At 37.9% G+C, this 19,008-nt stretch overlaps 2 protein-coding genes and 1 long non-coding RNA gene across 3 annotated transcripts; 2 read left to right on the top strand and 1 right to left on the bottom strand.

Moving 5' to 3' along the window:
- Window positions 1-858: 858 nt before the first annotated feature.
- Window positions 859-2,759, top strand: LOC133788803 (calmodulin-7). The gene is made up of 2 exons (XM_062226402.1): window positions 859-1,031; window positions 2,063-2,759. Exons 1-2 carry the CDS (start codon window positions 956-958, stop codon window positions 2,434-2,436), a joined length of 450 nt encoding a protein of 149 aa, XP_062082386.1. The 5' UTR covers window positions 859-955; the 3' UTR covers window positions 2,437-2,759.
- Window positions 2,760-5,757: 2,998 nt separating this feature from the next.
- Window positions 5,758-11,206, bottom strand: LOC133788802 (SNF1-related protein kinase regulatory subunit beta-1). The gene is made up of 4 exons (XM_062226401.1): window positions 10,593-11,206; window positions 7,252-7,427; window positions 6,949-7,111; window positions 5,758-6,362 (listed from the first exon to the last, which is right to left on the bottom strand). Exons 1-4 carry the CDS (start codon window positions 10,806-10,808, stop codon window positions 6,030-6,032), a joined length of 888 nt encoding a protein of 295 aa, XP_062082385.1. The 5' UTR covers window positions 10,809-11,206; the 3' UTR covers window positions 5,758-6,029.
- Window positions 11,207-11,837: 631 nt separating this feature from the next.
- On the top strand, window positions 11,838-12,396 carry LOC133790001 (uncharacterized). The gene is made up of 2 exons (XR_009873840.1): window positions 11,838-12,024; window positions 12,128-12,396. It is a non-coding gene; the product is annotated as an uncharacterized LOC133790001 (long non-coding RNA).
- The last annotated feature ends 6,612 nt before the right edge of the window (window positions 12,397-19,008 follow it).

The raw sequence follows: 19,008 nt of genomic DNA, 5'->3' as shown, positions 1-19,008 counted from the left end.
TTTTTTTGTCTTTTTCTCATCACTAATTTGAGTTAATTTATACTTTTTGAATGCTAATAATAATAATTATAAATTTATTTATTTTACTTATAAATATTTAAAATAAATATAATTATTAATATTAAATAAATATTTATTCTTACATAAGTTATTATATATTAAAAAAATATAATTTTTTTTATTAGTAGTTACACTTTTTTTTTAAATATATGATACTTGTTTAATGCAATTTAACATTTTTGTATATATTAGTTACAATAATAAAATTGTATATTTTAGTTACAAACTTAGTTTTATATAATTTTATTACAAATATGTTAACTAAATTCACAATTTATTTTTATAATATTAGTCACAAATGTAAATTTTTTTAGTTATAAAATTAATTTTGTAAACCTTTGTTACAAAAATAAGAAAAATTAGCAATTAATTATTCTATAAATATTGTTTACAAAAATATTTTTCTGCACGAATCTGTAAACTTTTAACAAAAAAAATTATATTTTACGGTTACTCCGTATTGATACTTTTGCCCAGGTGTGTTTTTCATAAAAATACCATATTTGTGTAGGCTAGCTTATTTTTTTTTTAATGTTAATGTATTTTTCGGAATTTCCCATATTTTATTGTAGCTTATCTTCGTTTAATAAACTTATCATATTCGTATTGACCCAATAGATCTGCTCGGTTTTACATCCCTAATTATCTTCAAATAATAAACATTAAACACCAGAAAAGGGCAAAATGGTAAAAGAGGAGAGATTTAGAGAAGAAGAAAAGGAATACGTGCGGATGAGAGAGAATGGGATGCCCTGTGGACCGTAAGGATCCTTTATCATAGATATATAAATAGCATCAACATCTTTCTTAATTTTCCACATTTAACTCATATTATTACCTCTCTCTCCCTAACACACTATCTCTCCCTTATTTTCCCCCACTTTTCTTTTCTCCAATGGCCGATCAGCTCACCGATGACCAGATCTCCGAGTTCAAGGAGGCTTTCAGCCTATTCGACAAGGACGGCGATGGTCTCCTTTCTCAGATCCCTTTCTCTTTTGTCCTTTATAATTTTAATTTTCTCTCCCTATACTCAGATCTACTTGTTTTCGTGGTGCTTTTATTGTTGTTATTACATGGTTTTATTTCATTAATTTTGTGATTTTGTTGTATTAGGACCAAGTTCATGTATCTTTTCTTCTGTTGACTGGATTTTTTTTTACAAAAATTTAAAATTTATTTTGGGTTCTGAGCCTGGTCGAGATCCCGTTTTCTAAGTTTTATTATTTTTGGTCTGCTATGTGTTTTAGGGCTGGTTACGTTTTGATCTGTCTTGATCATTTAAAACCCAGATCGTGGTTGATGTGTTTTGCAATTTTTTCATGGATTTGAAACTTGTTTCTCGACCATTGACTTGGGTTGGTCTCTTTCATTTCTTAAATTTCGATCTACGATTCATCTTTTTGACTTTAATGTGTTATGGTAATTGGTTTATTTGGTAATTATTTGTGAGCAGTGCCTCTTTTGGTGATTGTGTTATAATTGCTATTTTGTACTACTACGTCAAAATAGGTTGAAACACCATCATATTGATGCGATTATGCTACTTTTAAGATCTATTAAGATGAACTTTATACACTGTTGTATTCATGCATTTTCTTGTACAAGGTCACATTGTTTCCATGTTGAGATAGTAATTTTCCATTTCCTTTTGCTTTTTGTTTACGTCTTTTGATTTGATTAGCATTTGTGGGTATTTTATTTGATTTACCTTTGAATGATTTGTTCGTGTATTGGACACGAAATCAAGATTTACTTTACTGGTCCTTTTCATATTATTAAAGATTGTACTTTCTACCATGATTTGTGCTTTGATGTTTGATTTTGTTTCCGTGACGGGAATCGCATATTTCTCTCGATTTAGTCTTAATTCATACAATGTTCTGTTCAAGTGATATGTTATGAATGCAGGCTTTGATAAATATATATGTTTTATTTGTAGACCTATTAGTGATATCTTCCATAGCCTAATTTAATCATCCTACTGAATATGTTTCTATAGGCTGCATCACCACCAAGGAGCTTGGAACCGTCATGCGATCTCTTGGACAGAACCCAACTGAGGCTGAGCTTCAGGATATGATCAACGAGGTCGATGCTGATGGGAACGGTACCATTGATTTCCCTGAGTTCCTTAACCTGATGGCAAGGAAGATGAAGGACACCGACTCTGAGGAGGAGCTCAAGGAAGCTTTCCGTGTGTTTGACAAGGACCAGAACGGCTTCATCTCTGCGGCTGAGCTCCGCCATGTCATGACAAATCTTGGTGAGAAGCTGACAGACGAGGAAGTTGATGAGATGATCCGTGAGGCTGATGTTGATGGTGATGGTCAGATCAACTATGAGGAGTTTGTCAAAGTCATGATGGCCAAGTGAGGACCCCATTAACTAAAAAAAAAACTCAAAATTTATTAGTATAAACTTAAAAAAAAGAAGGGAACAGGGCAGATAGGTTTGATGAGGTTTCTATTTGCCGTTGAGACATCATTTGGGGTACTAGCTTTGGCTGGTTGATTATTATCTCTTGTTTGCATTATTTTATGGTACTGTTTTCTTTAGTTTTTGCCTGTTTGGTGTCTATTCACTAGTTTGTTTGGTAGTTATTTTTAAATTTTGTATTCCTTTCTTCCTCTACCTTTGGTATTATTGTGAAACCTAGAACAATTGGGGTGAATCTGATGATTTTGCTTATGGGTTGACTTTCATTGTCAATATTCTTTGAACTTTGTATCTCTGATATTTTGACATATATGTCTAGTCCTTTTTCACCCATCGCAACCTGGTTATGATGATTGTGAATTATTTGCCATTGTTTTCTTGTGTGAATTAATGGCACCTTAGAAATTCCATAGAACACACGTGATCTTATCTTTGCTATATAATTGCATCTTTGTGCTTGTTTTTTAATACTCAAATTTATTTTTTCTCGTTTGAAATGAAATGTCAAGAGATACTAATTTTTAAAAAGAAACTACCCCTTTTACTCCAAAACGAAGGAACAAGAAATGAAATAAATTAAAAGAACCATGTGTTACAATGAAAGTGTCACGTACTAAGCAAAATTGGAAAAAGAGGAGTGGAACTTCTGGTGATACTTTGGAAGAGCTTCAAACCGGTAATACATATTATTTTCTTTCTAATTTTATCTTTTGGAAGTTGAAACGATTATGAAGTGAAATTCTATCGACTCCGTAGTCCACATTCTTTTTCGTTTGCCCCTTCGTTTTACCATAGTGCAGATTTGAGTATTATTAGCCTAGTTGTCCCCAATGGTTCGTTAGAAGGTATACCTTAGGAGATATCATAACTGACGTTTTCGTATTAATTGAGATTTAAATCAGTTTTAATTCTAACTAAAGATAGGTTTGAAAGCATTGGTAGTCATGATAATTCGGCCAAACCCACTAAATTCTCAATGAGATTGAAAAAAGAACGTTATTTATTTACTTACTTCGTAATCCAGAATATTCCTCATTTGATAAAAAAAATGTTTTGTTAGTATTTTCTTTTTGTAACATCAGATGCTGTTAAAGTGTTTAGAATTGGCATCTTCTAGTTTGCTTAATAATGTAAGATAGCTTTATTACAAATTTTATAAATGGTTTTATCATTCGTTGAAAATTTTGGAATAACTTTAGAGCGGGACGTAGAATTCTATATTTTCTAGTAGATTTCATCTGGGATTCATCCGTTGTGGCTGTCTTTTTTTGCTTTACAGCTACAGCCATCTAAGAACTTGTTTAGAAATATTCTGTAGAAATTATTTTCAATATACGGGAAAAAGAAAAAACACATTAGCTTCTTTAATCTTTCAAAAAAAAAAAATCCTTAAAAGTGAGGATGACTTGATATATTTATAATTATGATATGATTGTTCGTATACGGAGTAACACGATAGACACTATTGCGGTTTATGATATTTTTGTACTTCATCGAATGTTACAATTTACTTTTCATGTAGTTACTAGTTCTGCTAAAACTGTTACAAGAGAATATGTATTTTAAAAAGAATTTCAGTCACTAGAATGTTATCTGGTAAGTTTGGAGAATAATAGTGTAGCCATGTTACCTGTGCACCCACATTTAAATTATAGCTAAGGGGAATTTTTGTATACTTCGTTCACAAACTTGGTTAATTAGCTTTGCAAAGTGGAGTAGAGAATATGTACCAAATCTTCAGATTTGGCCCATTGTACTAGAAGTCTCTTATTCTTATTCTTATTGCTTGGGAATTGAGAATTTAGGCTCAGTTTTCTATAATGCTTTCCTTACAATTAATTTTTCCCATTACATGTAGTCTAATACCTACCTCTTAACATACAAGGCCTTTTGTTGTTTCCTGTTTCTTTTCTTCCCATTTGCTTGTTCATTTCTTGGACGCTTGTTTTTCTATGACAGGCCTGCTTGATTTATAAACCACTTGAGACCGTTTGATGGCTTATCAAAACTCAAGATATGTATTCCCAATAATTGAGTCAGCATAACCATATGATATCCCCATCTTATTTCGTACACTTTTTTGTGGTCTTATGAACACAAAAAGATTGTTCATTATTTATCATACTAGCTATATTTTATGTGCCTTTCTTAGATTGCTATATTTTTTAATTAAGGAAAATGCACCTAGATTAATAGAGACTAAAAAATAAAAACTAACAATTGGCTAATTATTGATATTATTTGCAGAAAAAGGCAGAAGAGGATCGAAGAGAGAAGAAAATCAAGGTCGGATTCGTCAGATGACAAGACTGGTAGCAAGAAACGCCGCCGTAGAGATCGTGTACGTGAGTGTTTGTTCCTCTAAATAAGTGAACAGACTGTCATCTATAAGATAACAATACTGTCTTTAATGGTTATGGTATGGTGCGTACTATGTACTTTTCAACATGCATATCTTTGCTTCGATATGCTATGCTGTATGAATTCTGGTTCGGTATTATGGTTTGTTTTAAATGACCAATCAAATAAACAGAATGCCCTCCAAAGAAAAAAAATAATTAAAAAAAAAACTTCAGATGATTTATTGCGAGGCCAACCTATAATTTGAGAAATGATATGTGCTCACACTTTTTGAACACCTGTGGCAAGTCATTTTAGTGTGTATATAGCTTTAAAGATAATGAAAGAATGCTTTAGATAAAAGTTTTTAACCCAAACAATGCTTTGAACACTGTAATATTAACTACAGTTATGGTTAGCAATATTAGATCTGTCAGGCTAAAGATTTTTCTCTGAAGAGTCCTATGTGTTAGACACATATCATCATTTAGCATAGATGAGTATTTCCTCTCGCAAGCAATTACTATGAATTAAAAAAACATATTTAAAAAAAATAACAAAACAAAACTCATGTCAAGATTGGAACCCTTTTCTTCTACAACACATACTCACCTACTGATACTAAGCTGACTAAAAAATACTTAGGTGTGGCATCAAAAAGCAAAAATAAATAAATAAATCAATGAATTGTTTTTACTTACATTCTAGCATAGACGACACTCCCGTTATTTCCTCGTGAAGAGGGAGGAAAGTAATTTGGGAGAGAATATGCAAAGTGGTATATTCGTGTATGCAAAGTGGTGGGAGAAGGGACGATCGTCAAGCTGAGCTTTTGGACAGTTACGGGATTGTACTATCCAATCTGTGTAATCAGGTATCGATTCAAGTAGTGCATATTTGAAACTATGACGCAATTACTTTCCTCATAGTCTTGTCGTCTCCCCATAAAATAAATAAATAAGCAAAAGTGCATGCAAGCTAAGACCCATAAACACTATTAAAATTTGCAGAACGGACAAAAAAATCCAATTAGACGAAAAACGTAAAAAAAAACTATCGAGCACTGCAGTACAAACATGACATGAACGTTGTTTGTTCTAAAAAGCGAACTATTAACTTCACAAGATTTATGTGGAAATGCATTTCTAACAGATTTCTTTACAGAGGTAAGCTTCAAAAAACTGGATAACTTACTTTTGGAGGGGCTTATAGAGGACAACAGTGACATATTTGGACTGAAACCTATGAGTTAGTCCCAGGGCAACCACAGTCTGGGAAGGCCATCCTTTCTCTATAAAGACGTGGTTAAGAACAACATGCTGAGGCTTAGGAGGAGGAGAGGAGGAAGAAGAAGCTTCATTAGTGTTTTCCATACCGAGTACAGTTAGATGAAGGTGAGATGGAACAATCACTGGGTCCTTTGCAAATTCTTCCTCAGCTGGATATACCTGACCATAGCTAGATTCTGGAGATGGGGGTGCCTCAAACTCAGCAACACTCTCAAGATTTTCTGGTACATAATCCTATACAAAGCAAGGAAAAGTTGACCAAAATTCAATTTGCATTGACATAATTTAAAGTACAGGTAATCCATACAAACATACATATATTTCAGCTCCCCGCCCTCTTCCCCCAATTAAAAGTTGCATAATAAATAAATTTGGTGTAAACAACCAAAATTTATTTTCTTTCATTTGGCCCAAATGCACCAGAGTGTGTTACACTTGTATGATTAAGAATAAACATAACCACCACAAAAAAAATATAGCCATGTAGGTGGGTAAGTAAGGCACTTGTACTCTTTGTATTTAAAGTTCAAGAGGACACACCTAATGGAGTATTGGTGGTTGGGTTACATGAGCCAGAACTCATCTAACAAAGGAACCATCAATAAGTCTTGGGGATCAGATTATATGAGTATACACATATAAGACGCAGGTCCGATGGGGTTTGGGTTATAAGAATTCATAACAAGAAGATTATCAATCTGCCACGGGTTATACTTACACAATAACACTCTTTTCTATATAACATTTTAGTCAGCAGAGTAATAAATAAATCAAAAGAGAATATAAAATGTATAACCAAGGTTATGATATAGACACATACATTAACATCAAGAAGATTACAGACGACGCCGGATTCCTCTGCTATGGAAGGAAGTTCTGGGATGTATCTCCATTCACCATCAACAATGAGCTTGTAATGATAGGTACCAGTTGGCAGCACCAAAAGAATAGCGAAATCCTTGCCAGATCTCTGCAATGTTCTCCTGAAACCACAAAAAAATATGATATGCATATGGCATAAAGTCATGCACATATATGATGAGATTCCTGGCCACAGAACGCAATTCATCTTTTTCACCTTGTAAAGTTTATATTCAAGCACACTAAGATTTCAACAGCTTACCTAGACGTCCAGTTGTCCCAAGATCCTTCAACAGCCACACTGTTACCACCATAGGTCCATGTAATCATGGCAGGAATTACTTTCTCAGGAGGATTATCATCTTCAAGAGTTTCATTGTTCCAGCTTTGAGGGAAAACGGAAGTGCCATCACCTCGTTGCAGAGGAGCTACAGGAACCTGCAAATGCCCAAAAAGGAAAATCTCAACTTCATAACAGATCTTCAATTTTTTGGTTAAGCATAACTGACTCATCTCATAAATCACATGAGCATTACAGACAGTTCGCATGGCATGGCTTTAAAACAATGACCGCAATGTAGATTTAGGATATAAATCTAAGACTTACAACTTTAACTTTATTTTATCTTTTTCCTAGAGACAAAAGCATATATGTATATAAGCTGGAAAGTACTATAGATATATAAAATGTTTTTATATATCCTACAATTATATGCAGCTCACTCATATAATACTAAGAATATTAAGTGTTCTACAGCTGCAGAAAAAGAAAATTAGTTAGTTACAATGATATTTCAATTCTCTTTACTTTAGTTTGTTACCAAGAAGAAAGGTTTTCAAGTTAAACAAGAAAGGGCTTAAAAATAACACTACGAGTGACACACTCATTCAAAAATTGTAAACGACACTTCAGTTTAAGACCTATTTTACACTCTTCAATAGTCAATTCAAACATGAAATGGCAATAAGCCCATAGCTAAGAAACCATGAAAAAATAAACTAACATAAATAAAAAAAATAACATTCAATTTTAATCTGTAAACTTTCATAGCTCATCGTTAGTTGTCCTCACTTGTATACACAAGGCAGGTCAGGTTATGCATCCGCGACAAATGTTTAACTTTTATCAAGCTATATTAAAAACTAAAAGCAGAATATAGTATATCAGATAAATAAACAGCTGCTCAGGTTTAGTATAAACAATCGAAATTTAGTAACAAGACCGGTTCAGTAAATCTCCATTTCTTGTCTACTCATAAGGAAGCTAAACGTAATGCAACTATGAATCTTATAGAATGAGAGAGATCCTAGTATCAAAACCCCACAAATACTAAGCATGCAGGAAAGGCAATGAACTGATAAAATAAACATGCTCTACCAAATAGTATAAGGTAAATAGAAGAACATCCAGTTACTAAACTTCATACAGATAATCCATATACGACAACACTAGTGCCCCACATAAGTGGGCACCCCAAACAGATTTCTGATAACATTAAAGGCAAATGGAGATCAAACTCAGCTGAATATAGCTTATGAGTGAAAAACAAATTATGTCAAATCTACCGTGGTAACTGACATGTCTAACTAATATTATAAGTCTAATCAGATACTCATGTTGTCAAACCATCTAAAGATAAACTAACATTAAACCAAAGAAAAAAAATTTACATGATACAAAATGACTCTACATGACCATAACTTGAATACACAGGAGGTAGAATATGAGACTGCAGGTTTTTTTTCCTTTTAAGTTATTTTTTCCATCACGCAGCACAAAGGTTTCGCAGTTATGAAAAGTTAGACGGGCTATACTACTTGATGACAATATCTGCTCAGTTTAATTAAGTAATATAAGCCAGTACTAGCCTACCAGGCCAGCTTTAATGTTAATTTCTTTCTTTTCCATCCTAAAAATGTACTAAAAAAATTGACAAGAAAATAAAAGAAACACAAAAGAGAATTTATAGATCCTGAAGCGATCTCATCCAGACTCTTTGTGCAAGCAAAGCAGTGAAATAGAAATCCTGCTCTATTAAATGGGAAGAAATACATATGAGAAGGCCAGCAACTGCGTTTCCCATTAGACATTCCATTTGGCAAAATACAGCCTCATTTACTAGAAAACAACAAATCTTGCAACTATGTTTCCAGTTATTAAATAATATTAGCAAAAGACTATTGGAATGATCACAGAACAACAAACATAACTTAGTTACATGGAACTTGGAAATGGAAAAACATAACATACTTCCTTGCAAACTCACAAATAGATTCTTTTTTCTTTTCTTTTTTCACAAAGAGAAAGAAAAACTTAGCCGTTAGTCCCAGTGGGGAATCCAACCCCAGAGACCCCTTACTCAAACACTCACCCCATGCTCTTGCCTAATATAATACCCTTTACTTTCAAAATTTTCCACATCAAAGTGAAGTAAAATTAGAAAGCATGAAAATAGATAAAATAATGCAGCCTACCAATATTTTAGATATCTTTTCTTATTTAGAGATCATGGAATCTAATAGGGTGTGCTTTACACTAACTTTATTGAACTAACATTGGGTGTAATTATTTAAAAAATGATAAACAGTTACCATTTACAAAGCTCAATAGTAATATTGTATAACAAATCTTTATTAACCCCACCCAAAATGCATACTTTATAATTTTTAATTTTCACTTTACAAATATGCAGTAAGCAGGGACATGATATATAATACGGCTTCCATGCCATAAATGTTCAAGTAAAATTAACTTCCTTCGAGATCATTATGTTGAGTAAGAATAATTTTCACCAAATAAATTTTTAACTTTGTTCAATTACGTTTTACTTCTGGATTGTTATTTAATTTCCTCATCCACTCAATTTTTTTTTTAAGGCAACATAATCCATTCAATCTAAGTTCCCCTTACTTTTTTCACACGTGCCATGTGCTTATGTGCATGTTCACTCGCATATTCTTGCACTGCCATAAAACAGGACTTATTATACCTGAAATTTTTTAAGTTTGGGTTCTAAATTACAGTGAGACTTGTAGTACTTCCTCCTATTTTCATCTTGCCACCGGTTCGACTGCAACACATCATAAACCCTACCTAAGAACCTATGGAAAAATTAAATTTCAGCTACATTTTTCTTAATTCCTCAATCAAAAATTAATATAATCGCAAAGAAAGCCATTTATCTTCATTAAAAAGAAGATATAACCCAGAAATCATCAACCCAGTCATCGCTACACATATAGCTTGTAGATTACTCAATTTTAAAGATCCAGCCTTTCACATCGCTAACTCATTTCAAGAAATAAATTTTATCAAAATTGCATCAATTTCGATACACAAAAAAACCAAGGAAAAATAATAAGAAAAACGTTATTGTCAATTTTGATGTAGCAAATGAATTTAGCTATATACATGCATATACAAATGTACGTACGCATAGCTATGTATGTATAAATATACATACAAGTAAAATATCCCAAATTTTACAGACAATTAAAATTATCGAATCAAGTTCGTGAAACAGCAAAGTCAAAAGGTGTCATTCTAATAACAAAAAAGAAAGGACAAGAGAGACCAAAAATAAAAAGGAGAGCTTTTAAAACCTGAGAGGCGAATAAGATCGGGGAGGCGGAACGCCTGGGACTCCCAGGAGGAGTGGTGTTGGCCATGAACTCAGAGGAAGCCACACGTCCCGTGCGGAGCGCGTTGTTGTCACGCACCGTCAATTCGCCGTTGGATCTCCCCACCGATGGATGTTGATTAAGATGATCGTCGTTCTCTCCGTCGATTCCTTCTTCTCGACCGTTGGCATTTCCCATAGCCGCCCCAAAAAATCTATCTTCCTTCTCAATCTCTCTTCAACAACTCCGATCGTAAATTCGGTCACAGATCCACCACCATGGAACCCAAACCCAATCCCAGATTTGAAAATTCCTCTCACCTCATTGGTCGTGTACTAAGAGAGTCGCACATATGTGTGTAACGTGTACGGACAGAGATGGAGGGGAAAGGAAGAAGATATTGGTTTGAATGAAGCGGGTTTGTGGGGTTAGTCGCCGAGAATCGCCTCCGATTGAAGTCGCCGAGTTTATATATGATCAAGAGGAAAAGCTTGTTGTATGTTAAGGATAACATCGACGAGTGTTGTTGGGCCCACAAGGCCCAACAATTTGTTGTTTCGGCTGAACGTGGGACCTGATCTTGTTGTTAGGTCAGCTGGATAGAATTACAGATGAGAGTGATAATGTGGACCGATTTGAACGGCCCCCTCCAGTTATTTAATATTATTTTTTACTTACACTTTTGACTTTTCAACCTTTGTCATAAAAAAACAAATATACTTGTTTGGTCACAATAACATTTGTGTATTTGTGTGGAAGTTATAATTATAGGGGAGATTTGCAGTGCATGCTAAAATGTTCGTGTCTTGGTGTGGTACGTTCTTAATTGAGGGGTGTAAAACAATTTTTATGTTAATATTTTTTATTACAGTATTCATTGTAATAATAGCATATATTTTGTAAAAAAAATAGAGTTATTGACGACATAACTCCTAAATTTTTTAGGTTTGTTGCACCTATACATACTCAATCAAAAAAAAAAAAATTGGTAGTCATACCCATACCGTTACATTTTTGTAGAAGTTGTTCACTTTCGTACATTACCTGCCAACTTGGACCAAGGAGATCCACATGTCATACTAATAGACATCCATGTGGGTGCTTACATGTCTAATCATTAATGACGTGACTGTTCTAATTATAATTTGAAAAAAAGAAGCTTTTTTTTAAAATATATATATTCTCAGTTTTTTTATTAACCTAATTAACATAATAACTAATTAAACATGAAAATGTAAGTAAAAGAATAAAAAAAAATGAACGGAAGCACCAGTTGCCGGAGAGGAAGAAGAAGATGGATGATTAGTCGCTTGAAGGCCTGCAATACTGGTGTAAACCATCAAAACTACCGGTAATGAGGACTTCATGGACGGCGGGAAACCTAGGAAGACGATTCCTAACCTGTCAGTATTGGGTAAGTATTGGAAGCCCTATTTTCTTTAAAAAATAATTATCCCCTCTTTCATTTGTTTTAACTGCTGTTTAAGAAGGTTGATGGTTGATTTGTTTTCACTTAGGGTGTAAGTTTTTTGAGTGGATTGACCCAGAGGTGTGTGAACGTGGAATGGAAATCTTGCTCGAATTACTTAGGAAGAATCAAATGTTACAGAGGGATATTAATTCGATTTCTGCAGCTTTACTTTGTGTACTAGTCGATAATGTGACTTTAGTTTGTCAACATGTCTTGAAAATGTTAGGTTAGATTGCGGAGTTGTGAACTTGTGAATTTATGATTTATGAGCAGTGTATTGTAATTGTATACAAATTAATATAACCTTCCTTCTTATGAAGATGTAATTTTTATTTTGGATAATTAATCATATACATAGACACAAAACAAATGAGCACCAATAGTAATAATTTCAGATTGAGCAACAAAGCTCTATTGTCTTCACATTGTGCAACTTACACCAAAATATAAGGCAATGCAATTCCAACATGCATTGACTGATAATAGGTTTGGGAACCTCCTACACATCAAAATATATCAACTGCATCGATCACAAACTTAACAAGAAGCTCCTATGATCAAAAGTTATCATAAAAAAAGTAAGCATTCACATGCTGCAATATGCTAAAAAAAACATGATCTCTAAGTTAACAGTGGGTTCCTATTCTAGCAACTTGGACCAACGCCTGCATTAGTTGCTTCTATTTGCAGTTGTTTTTTTCTTCTTTCCCTCCCTTTCTTAGTTTCTACATATGGGTTTTGACTTGGTGGCCTTCCTCATTTTTCTTAGCTTAAGTTTTGAAAAAAAAAATATATATAGCAATGTCAACATATTTGGAATCTAATAATCCTCCAGACAAATGTAGCCACTAAGGAAGAACTAACATGTTCAACAACTACAAATTTGCAAGTTGTCATGAAGTGGCTCACCTGTTTGCAATTGCTACAACTAACTTGCTGCCATGTTCTCTTGGTCTTGGTTGCTTTTGGAGGAGGCTCATCAACATCTCTTCTCCATTTTAAGGCCTGTCAGGAAAGTTATTTTCACCTAGAGGATGAACGAGGTTCATACCTGTTTCAAGCCAATTATCTAGACTTGACATTGGTCGTACTACCCTAGCATAAGCTGCTTCAAATGCCCCTTTCTTGTAATAATCATGGACATAATAATCCATGACTTCTTGTTTCATGCTCCAATACATGCCAAAGCATGTCTACATGGTATCCCAGTTAACTGAAATTACCTACATATGCAAGTCATTTTAAGGATGTCTACCACATAAACCTCACCATTGCCCCCTCCCAATATCTTAGTTCAAAATTAATTGTATAAGCTTTAGTGACAAAATTGTTCCTAGCAACCTGTTTAAGCTTCTCTATGATTAACAATATCCTGCTTCCCACTAGGTGATTCTATTTGCCAACACTTTCTCTTTTGTTACAAAACCCACACATCAACAAATCCTCTAATCTTTTCCAACAATGTGATTATAGGTTTATCTCTGACATTAATGATAGCAGCATTGAAACTTTCACATAGATTGTTCATTAACATGTCACACTTAATAACTTCAGAAAAATGAGATTTTTACCCAAGACTTGGTGTTATACCCAGATTTCGAGCCATAGTAAATATGACCTCGAAAGCTGAGTTCGCAACAAATGGTCTCGTGAGGATTAGAGTGATCTAGGATTGTAAGTCGAGCCTGCAAAGTATGATATATGATCTCGAATGCGGTGATCTCGAAATGATCTCGATCTCGAAAGGTAGTTCCGAGAATACCTTCATCTTCAGGAACTTCGGAGCATGGGTCTTGAGCTCGATATCCCATCTCGAAAGCAACGTTAGCTCGGGAGATGTCAGTGGCTCGCATAATGACATGAAACCTGAAATGCTAAAGTCTTGGAGATACGCTATAACCACCTTGAATATCTACAAGTATTGTAAACATGAGATGTAATCCTCATTTATTGATGTAAATCCCCAAGAATCGTGGGATATTATTTAGTCAGTTATGCATTCCCTGGTCATCAGGGACGTTTCCTTTTTTATCTGATTAAAGGCATTTAAAGCCATTTATTTTTATTCGCAAAAGAGTAACTACCCAAAATATGTGGGATAGTATTCTGCATCCTTCTCTATAAATAGAGAAGCCATGCACCATTGTAAAGGACCGAAGTTCTGATCCTTGAGAGAAAACTCTGTAGAATTCATGCTAAAGAATTGTTCAGAGATAATCTTGAGGTTAATAATAGAGACTCGTGGACTAGGCAGATTTAACTGCTGAACCACGTAAAAAACTGTGTGTTTGATTCGTTTGTTTCTTTTGGCCATTGTCTTTAATTGTTTACGTGCTCTCTTCTTTTATCTGTTGACGAAAAACGGCGTCAACAGTTTGGTGCTTTCATTGAGAGCCTCAAGCATCCATCCCTGAGAGATTCATGGCTGCAAACAATCAAAACACTCCTGAAGAAAATTACCCAAGGCGTCCTGGAAAACAGCCAATGGAGAACCCGGACGCTGATGAAAGGAGTGGGTCCTCTGATTCCCGGGGACCACCTCCACAACCAAGGGATGAGGAAATGTACTATAACCCTGAACGTTATGTCCCTATTGTAGAATTGGAGAATCGGCAGCTGAAACAGTTGTTGGCAGAAGCCAACAAACATAACGAGGAGTTAACTAGGATAGCCGCAGAGGCGCAGGTGGCTCAGCCCCCACCTCCGCGCGAAGACCAAGTCCCTCCTCCAAGGGACGTGCACGTTCCTCCCCGGAGGCCCCGTGGACGTCCACGAAAAAATGCTGCCACAAGGAGGCCGGCACAACCTCCAGCACCAGCAGAGCCATCTGCTCCTTCTAGGCCTCAGAGGAGTACCCGAGCTCGGGTCCCGCCTAATCCACCTGTGGGAGTGCCTGCAGGAACTGAGAACAACCGAGCTCCTGCCGAGGCTCGGACTCAGGTTCCTGGTAGTGCACCGAACGAAACTGGCCCATCTCGGGCAAATTCTGGACCCTCTAGGCCGAGGCAAGGACGACAACCACCGTCACCAATACGGTTCCCTCCGTCTCCCATAAGATATCCTTCACCTCCCCGCAGAAACGCTCAACCTGTTCGAGATCAGGATCAAGGGCGTGCGGGGGAAAGACAAGGAAACAGGGAGACGTTCCAGGAGCGGAGAGGCGCGCCATCTGAGAGAAGTCAGACGTCCCGATCTCGCACTGCGGAGACAAGGCGACGTAGAAAGGATCCACCACGAAATGACCGATCAATGAGTTTCACCAGTGATGAGTCCGGAGAAACTAGGTCTGTCAGTAAACACGACCGGGGTCGTAAAAATACCGGAAATCACAAGAGACATCCTGACCTGCGAAATCATCTGAATCAGAGCAGGGGGAAAGGAGATCAGACAAATCCGGATCTAAGGAATCATCTGAATGGGCGTAGAGATCCCTCACGGAGACGCGAGCCTGGGATCGCGATTAATGACTATCAATTCCAGGCACCACCTAAGGACCCAGTCCAAGAAAGGATTGATCAGCTCGAAAAAGCCTTTAGGCTTTTGAAGAATGAACGAGGGAGTGGTCGGTACGAGGACTCTGATGAGGAGCTCGAGCCGTTTGCTCCCAATATTTCTAACACTCAGTTTCCTCAAGGGTTCCGGATTCCTCACGTCCCAGCGTTTGAAGGAAAAACCGACCCATGTAGCCACCTAAGTACATTCAACACTATTATGAGAGCCAGTAACGTAGGTTACGAGCTCAGGTGCATGTTGTTTCCGACATCATTGGCCGGACCTGCCAAGAGTTGGTTCGAGAAGTACAAGAGACACTCGATAACTTCGTGGGATCAATTGTCTAGAGACTTCAAGAAGCAGTTCCGGGCTATGATGGGAGTCAGACCAGAGGCGTCCACTTTGACTAACGTCCGGCAACAGCCAGGTGAAACACTGAAAAGCTACCTGACAAGATTTAATCTAGAGGTCGCCCGAGCACGAGATGTGGACGACAGTGGGCATTTGATGGCTATCCGAGCTGGTGTGTTGCCTGGAAGTGCCCTTTGGGATGACATGCAAGGAAAACCGGTGAGGTCAATAACCGAGTTTAACAAGCGGGCGCAGAGATTTGTCAATGTAGAGGAGGCGAGGTCAACGCTAAAAGCAACCTCGCAAACCGAAACTACAACGATAAACATTAACTCCGCCTCAACCTCGGCTGATCCAGTAACTTCACAGCCTACCTCAGAGAATCCCTCTAAGAGGAAAAAGAGCGAGGGAAATAACCCCGAGGCTGAAGGGGGAAAGAAAAAGAAAGGAGAAAGGTATTACTCCATATATAAAGTACACACCGAGCTCAACGAGTCTCGGGAAAATATATACCTGGCTAATGAAAACCAGGTCCCCTTCAGGCGTCCGGACCCTATGAGGAATCAAAAGTCCAAGAGGGATTCCAGTAAGTATTGCCGGTTTCATAGGGACACCGGACACACAACTGATGAGTGCCGACAGCTGAAAGACGAGATCGAAGGGTTGATCTCGAGAGGTTATTTCCGGCAGTATGTCAAAAGCCAGAGTACTGGACAGACTACTGCCAGCCAGAGAGTAGCCGCGCTTCCAGCAGCACAGAATAATAACTCCCGATCTCGGGAAGAAGACAGGCCTCCGCCGATAGATGGAGAGGACGTAATAACCATCTCGGGAGGTCCTCATCTCGCAGGAGGGGGTAGAAATGCTCAAAAGAGATATGTGAATGAGCTGAAGACAGGGGACGGGTCTCCTTATGAACCCGAACCAAGGGCACCAAAAAGCCAAAGGGTTGAAACTCAGCCTATAACCTTCACCGAGGAAGATGCCTCCCATGTCCAGTTCCCTCATCATGATCCACTTGTCATCACCCTACAGCTTGCCAACAAAAGAGTGCGCCGAGTTCTCATAGACAATGGGAGCTCAGTAAACATTCTTTATAAAGCAACACTAGAGAAAATGGGACTCTCCCTTCGCGACCTGAAGGCTTGTGCAACCACTTTGTACGGCTTTTCTGGAGAAGGAACCGCCTGTATGGGGTCCATCGAACTCCCTGTGACCTTGGGAGACTATCCAGTCTCGGTGACCAAGATGATGGAGTTCGTGGTAGTAGAGTTACCATCTGCCTACAATGTATTGCTCGGGAGACCCGCCCTGGTCGGGCTGGGGGCAGTTTCATCTGTAAGGCATCTAGCCCTTAAGTTTCCAACTCCGAGCGGGGTCGGAACATTGAAAGGAGATCAATTGGCAGGAAGGGAGTGCTACAACATTTCCTTGAGGGGAAAGAAACAAACGAGCGCTCAAGCACTCGTTGTCATACAAAATAAAGATAGGACAGTTTTAGAAATTGATGAGGAGATCGATCCGAGGATTGAGGAAAAGGTTGACCTCCAACCTTTGGAAGAGCTCGAAGAGGTTCAGCTCGAGGAAGCTGATCCCTCAAAGAAGGTGAAGGTCGGAAAACACCTCCAAGACGAATCAAAATAGCAATTAATTTTCTTTCTGAAGAAAAACCAGGATGTCTTCGCGTGGTCACACTCTGACATGGTGGGAATAAGCCCTAATGTAGCGAGCCACGCATTGAATATAGACAAAAGCTTTCCCCCGAAGCAGCAAAAGCGAAGGCAGCTGGATGAGGACAGAAAGAAAGCGCTAAAGGAGGAAGTGGACAGGCTGAAAGCAAATAATTTCATAAGGGACGCTTTTTACCCTGACTGGGTGGCCAATCCAGTGTTGGTCCCGAAGCCCAATGGGACGTGGAGAACGTGCATTGACTACTCGGACCTCAACAAGGCCTGCCCAAAAGACTGTTTTCCCCTGCTGAGAATTGACCAGCCCGTAGACGCCACGGCGGGGCATGGTCTGATGTCGTTCATGGATGCCTATTCTGGATATAACCAGATTCCCATGCACGCCCCCGACCAAGAGCATACGAGCTTCATCACAGATAAAGGGCTCTACTGCTACAATGTCATGCCATTCGGACTCAAGAATGCCGGAGCCACGCACCAGCGGCTCGTAAACATGATGTTCTCAGAGCAAATAGGGAACAACATGGAAGTTTATGTTGATGACATGCTTGTAAAGTCTCAACTTAACAAGAACCATGTTGAAGACCTTGAAGAGTGCTTTGGCGTGCTCAGAAAGTACAACATGAAGTTGAATCCTCAGAAGTGCACTTTTGGGGTGTCTTCAGGAAAATTTCTGGGTTTCATTGTCAATTCTCGTGGGATCGAGGCTAATCCCGACAAAATAAAGGCCCTGATCGATATGCCTTCGCCTCGGAAACATAAAGATGTTCAAAGCTTGACTGGCAGGATGGCAGCTTTGAGCAGGTTCATCTCGAAGTCAACGGACCGCGGTCTCCCATTCTTCAACTTATTAAAAGGAAGTAAGAAGTTCGAATGGACAGATGAGTGCGAGCTAGCCTTTCAGGAGCTCAAAAAGTACTTAGCCGAACCGCCCATCCTATCGAAGCCTGAGACGGGGGAAGTACTGTTCCTATACCTCTCAACTACCGAACACGCGATAAGCGCGGTGCTCGTACGAGAAGAAGAGAAATTACAGAAACCCGTCTACTATATCAGTAAAAGATTACTGGGGGCAGAATCAAGATATCCACTGATGGAGAAGCTCGCCCTCAGTCTAATCCACTCATCTCGCAAGCTTCGCCCTTACTTTCAGGCACATCCTATCCATGTACTGACAGATCAACCATTAAGGCAGGTCTTGTCTAAACCAGAGGCGTCTGGTCGACTCCTAAAGTGGGCTGTTGAGCTCAGACAGTTCGAGATCACCTACCATCCGAGAACGACCATTAAGGCACAAGCGTTGGCGGATTTCATAGTGGAGTGCACCGGTATAGCCGACGACGAGGTAACAACCACGGCCCACGAGCTGTGGAAAATTTACGTCGACGGGTCATCA

The sequence above is a fragment of the Humulus lupulus genome, chromosome 7 (assembly GCF_963169125.1).
Source record: "Humulus lupulus chromosome 7, drHumLupu1.1, whole genome shotgun sequence".
NCBI classification, from domain to species: domain Eukaryota; kingdom Viridiplantae; phylum Streptophyta; class Magnoliopsida; order Rosales; family Cannabaceae; genus Humulus; species Humulus lupulus.
This window is presented reverse-complemented; position numbering and strand designations above follow the sequence as displayed.

What these genes read in the sequence shown, in the direction of transcription:
- LOC133788803 (XM_062226402.1), top strand. Translation starts at nt 956, where the DNA reads ATGGCCGATCAGCTCACCGATGACCAGATCTCCGAGTTCAAGGAGGCT. An exon ending in ATTCGACAAGGACGGCGATG is followed by an intron (nt 1,032 to 2,062) that starts GTCTCCTTTCTC and finishes ATGTTTCTATAG; the next exon opens with GCTGCATCACCACCAAGGAG.
- LOC133788802 (XM_062226401.1), bottom strand. Translation starts at nt 10,808, where the DNA reads ATGGGAAATGCCAACGGTCGAGAAGAAGGAATCGACGGAGAGAACGAC. An exon ending in CGATCTTATTCGCCTCTCAG is followed by an intron (nt 7,428 to 10,592) that starts GTTTTAAAAGCT and finishes GGGCATTTGCAG; the next exon opens with GTTCCTGTAGCTCCTCTGCA. An exon ending in TGGGACAACTGGACGTCTAG is followed by an intron (nt 7,112 to 7,251) that starts GTAAGCTGTTGA and finishes TTGTGGTTTCAG; the next exon opens with GAGAACATTGCAGAGATCTG.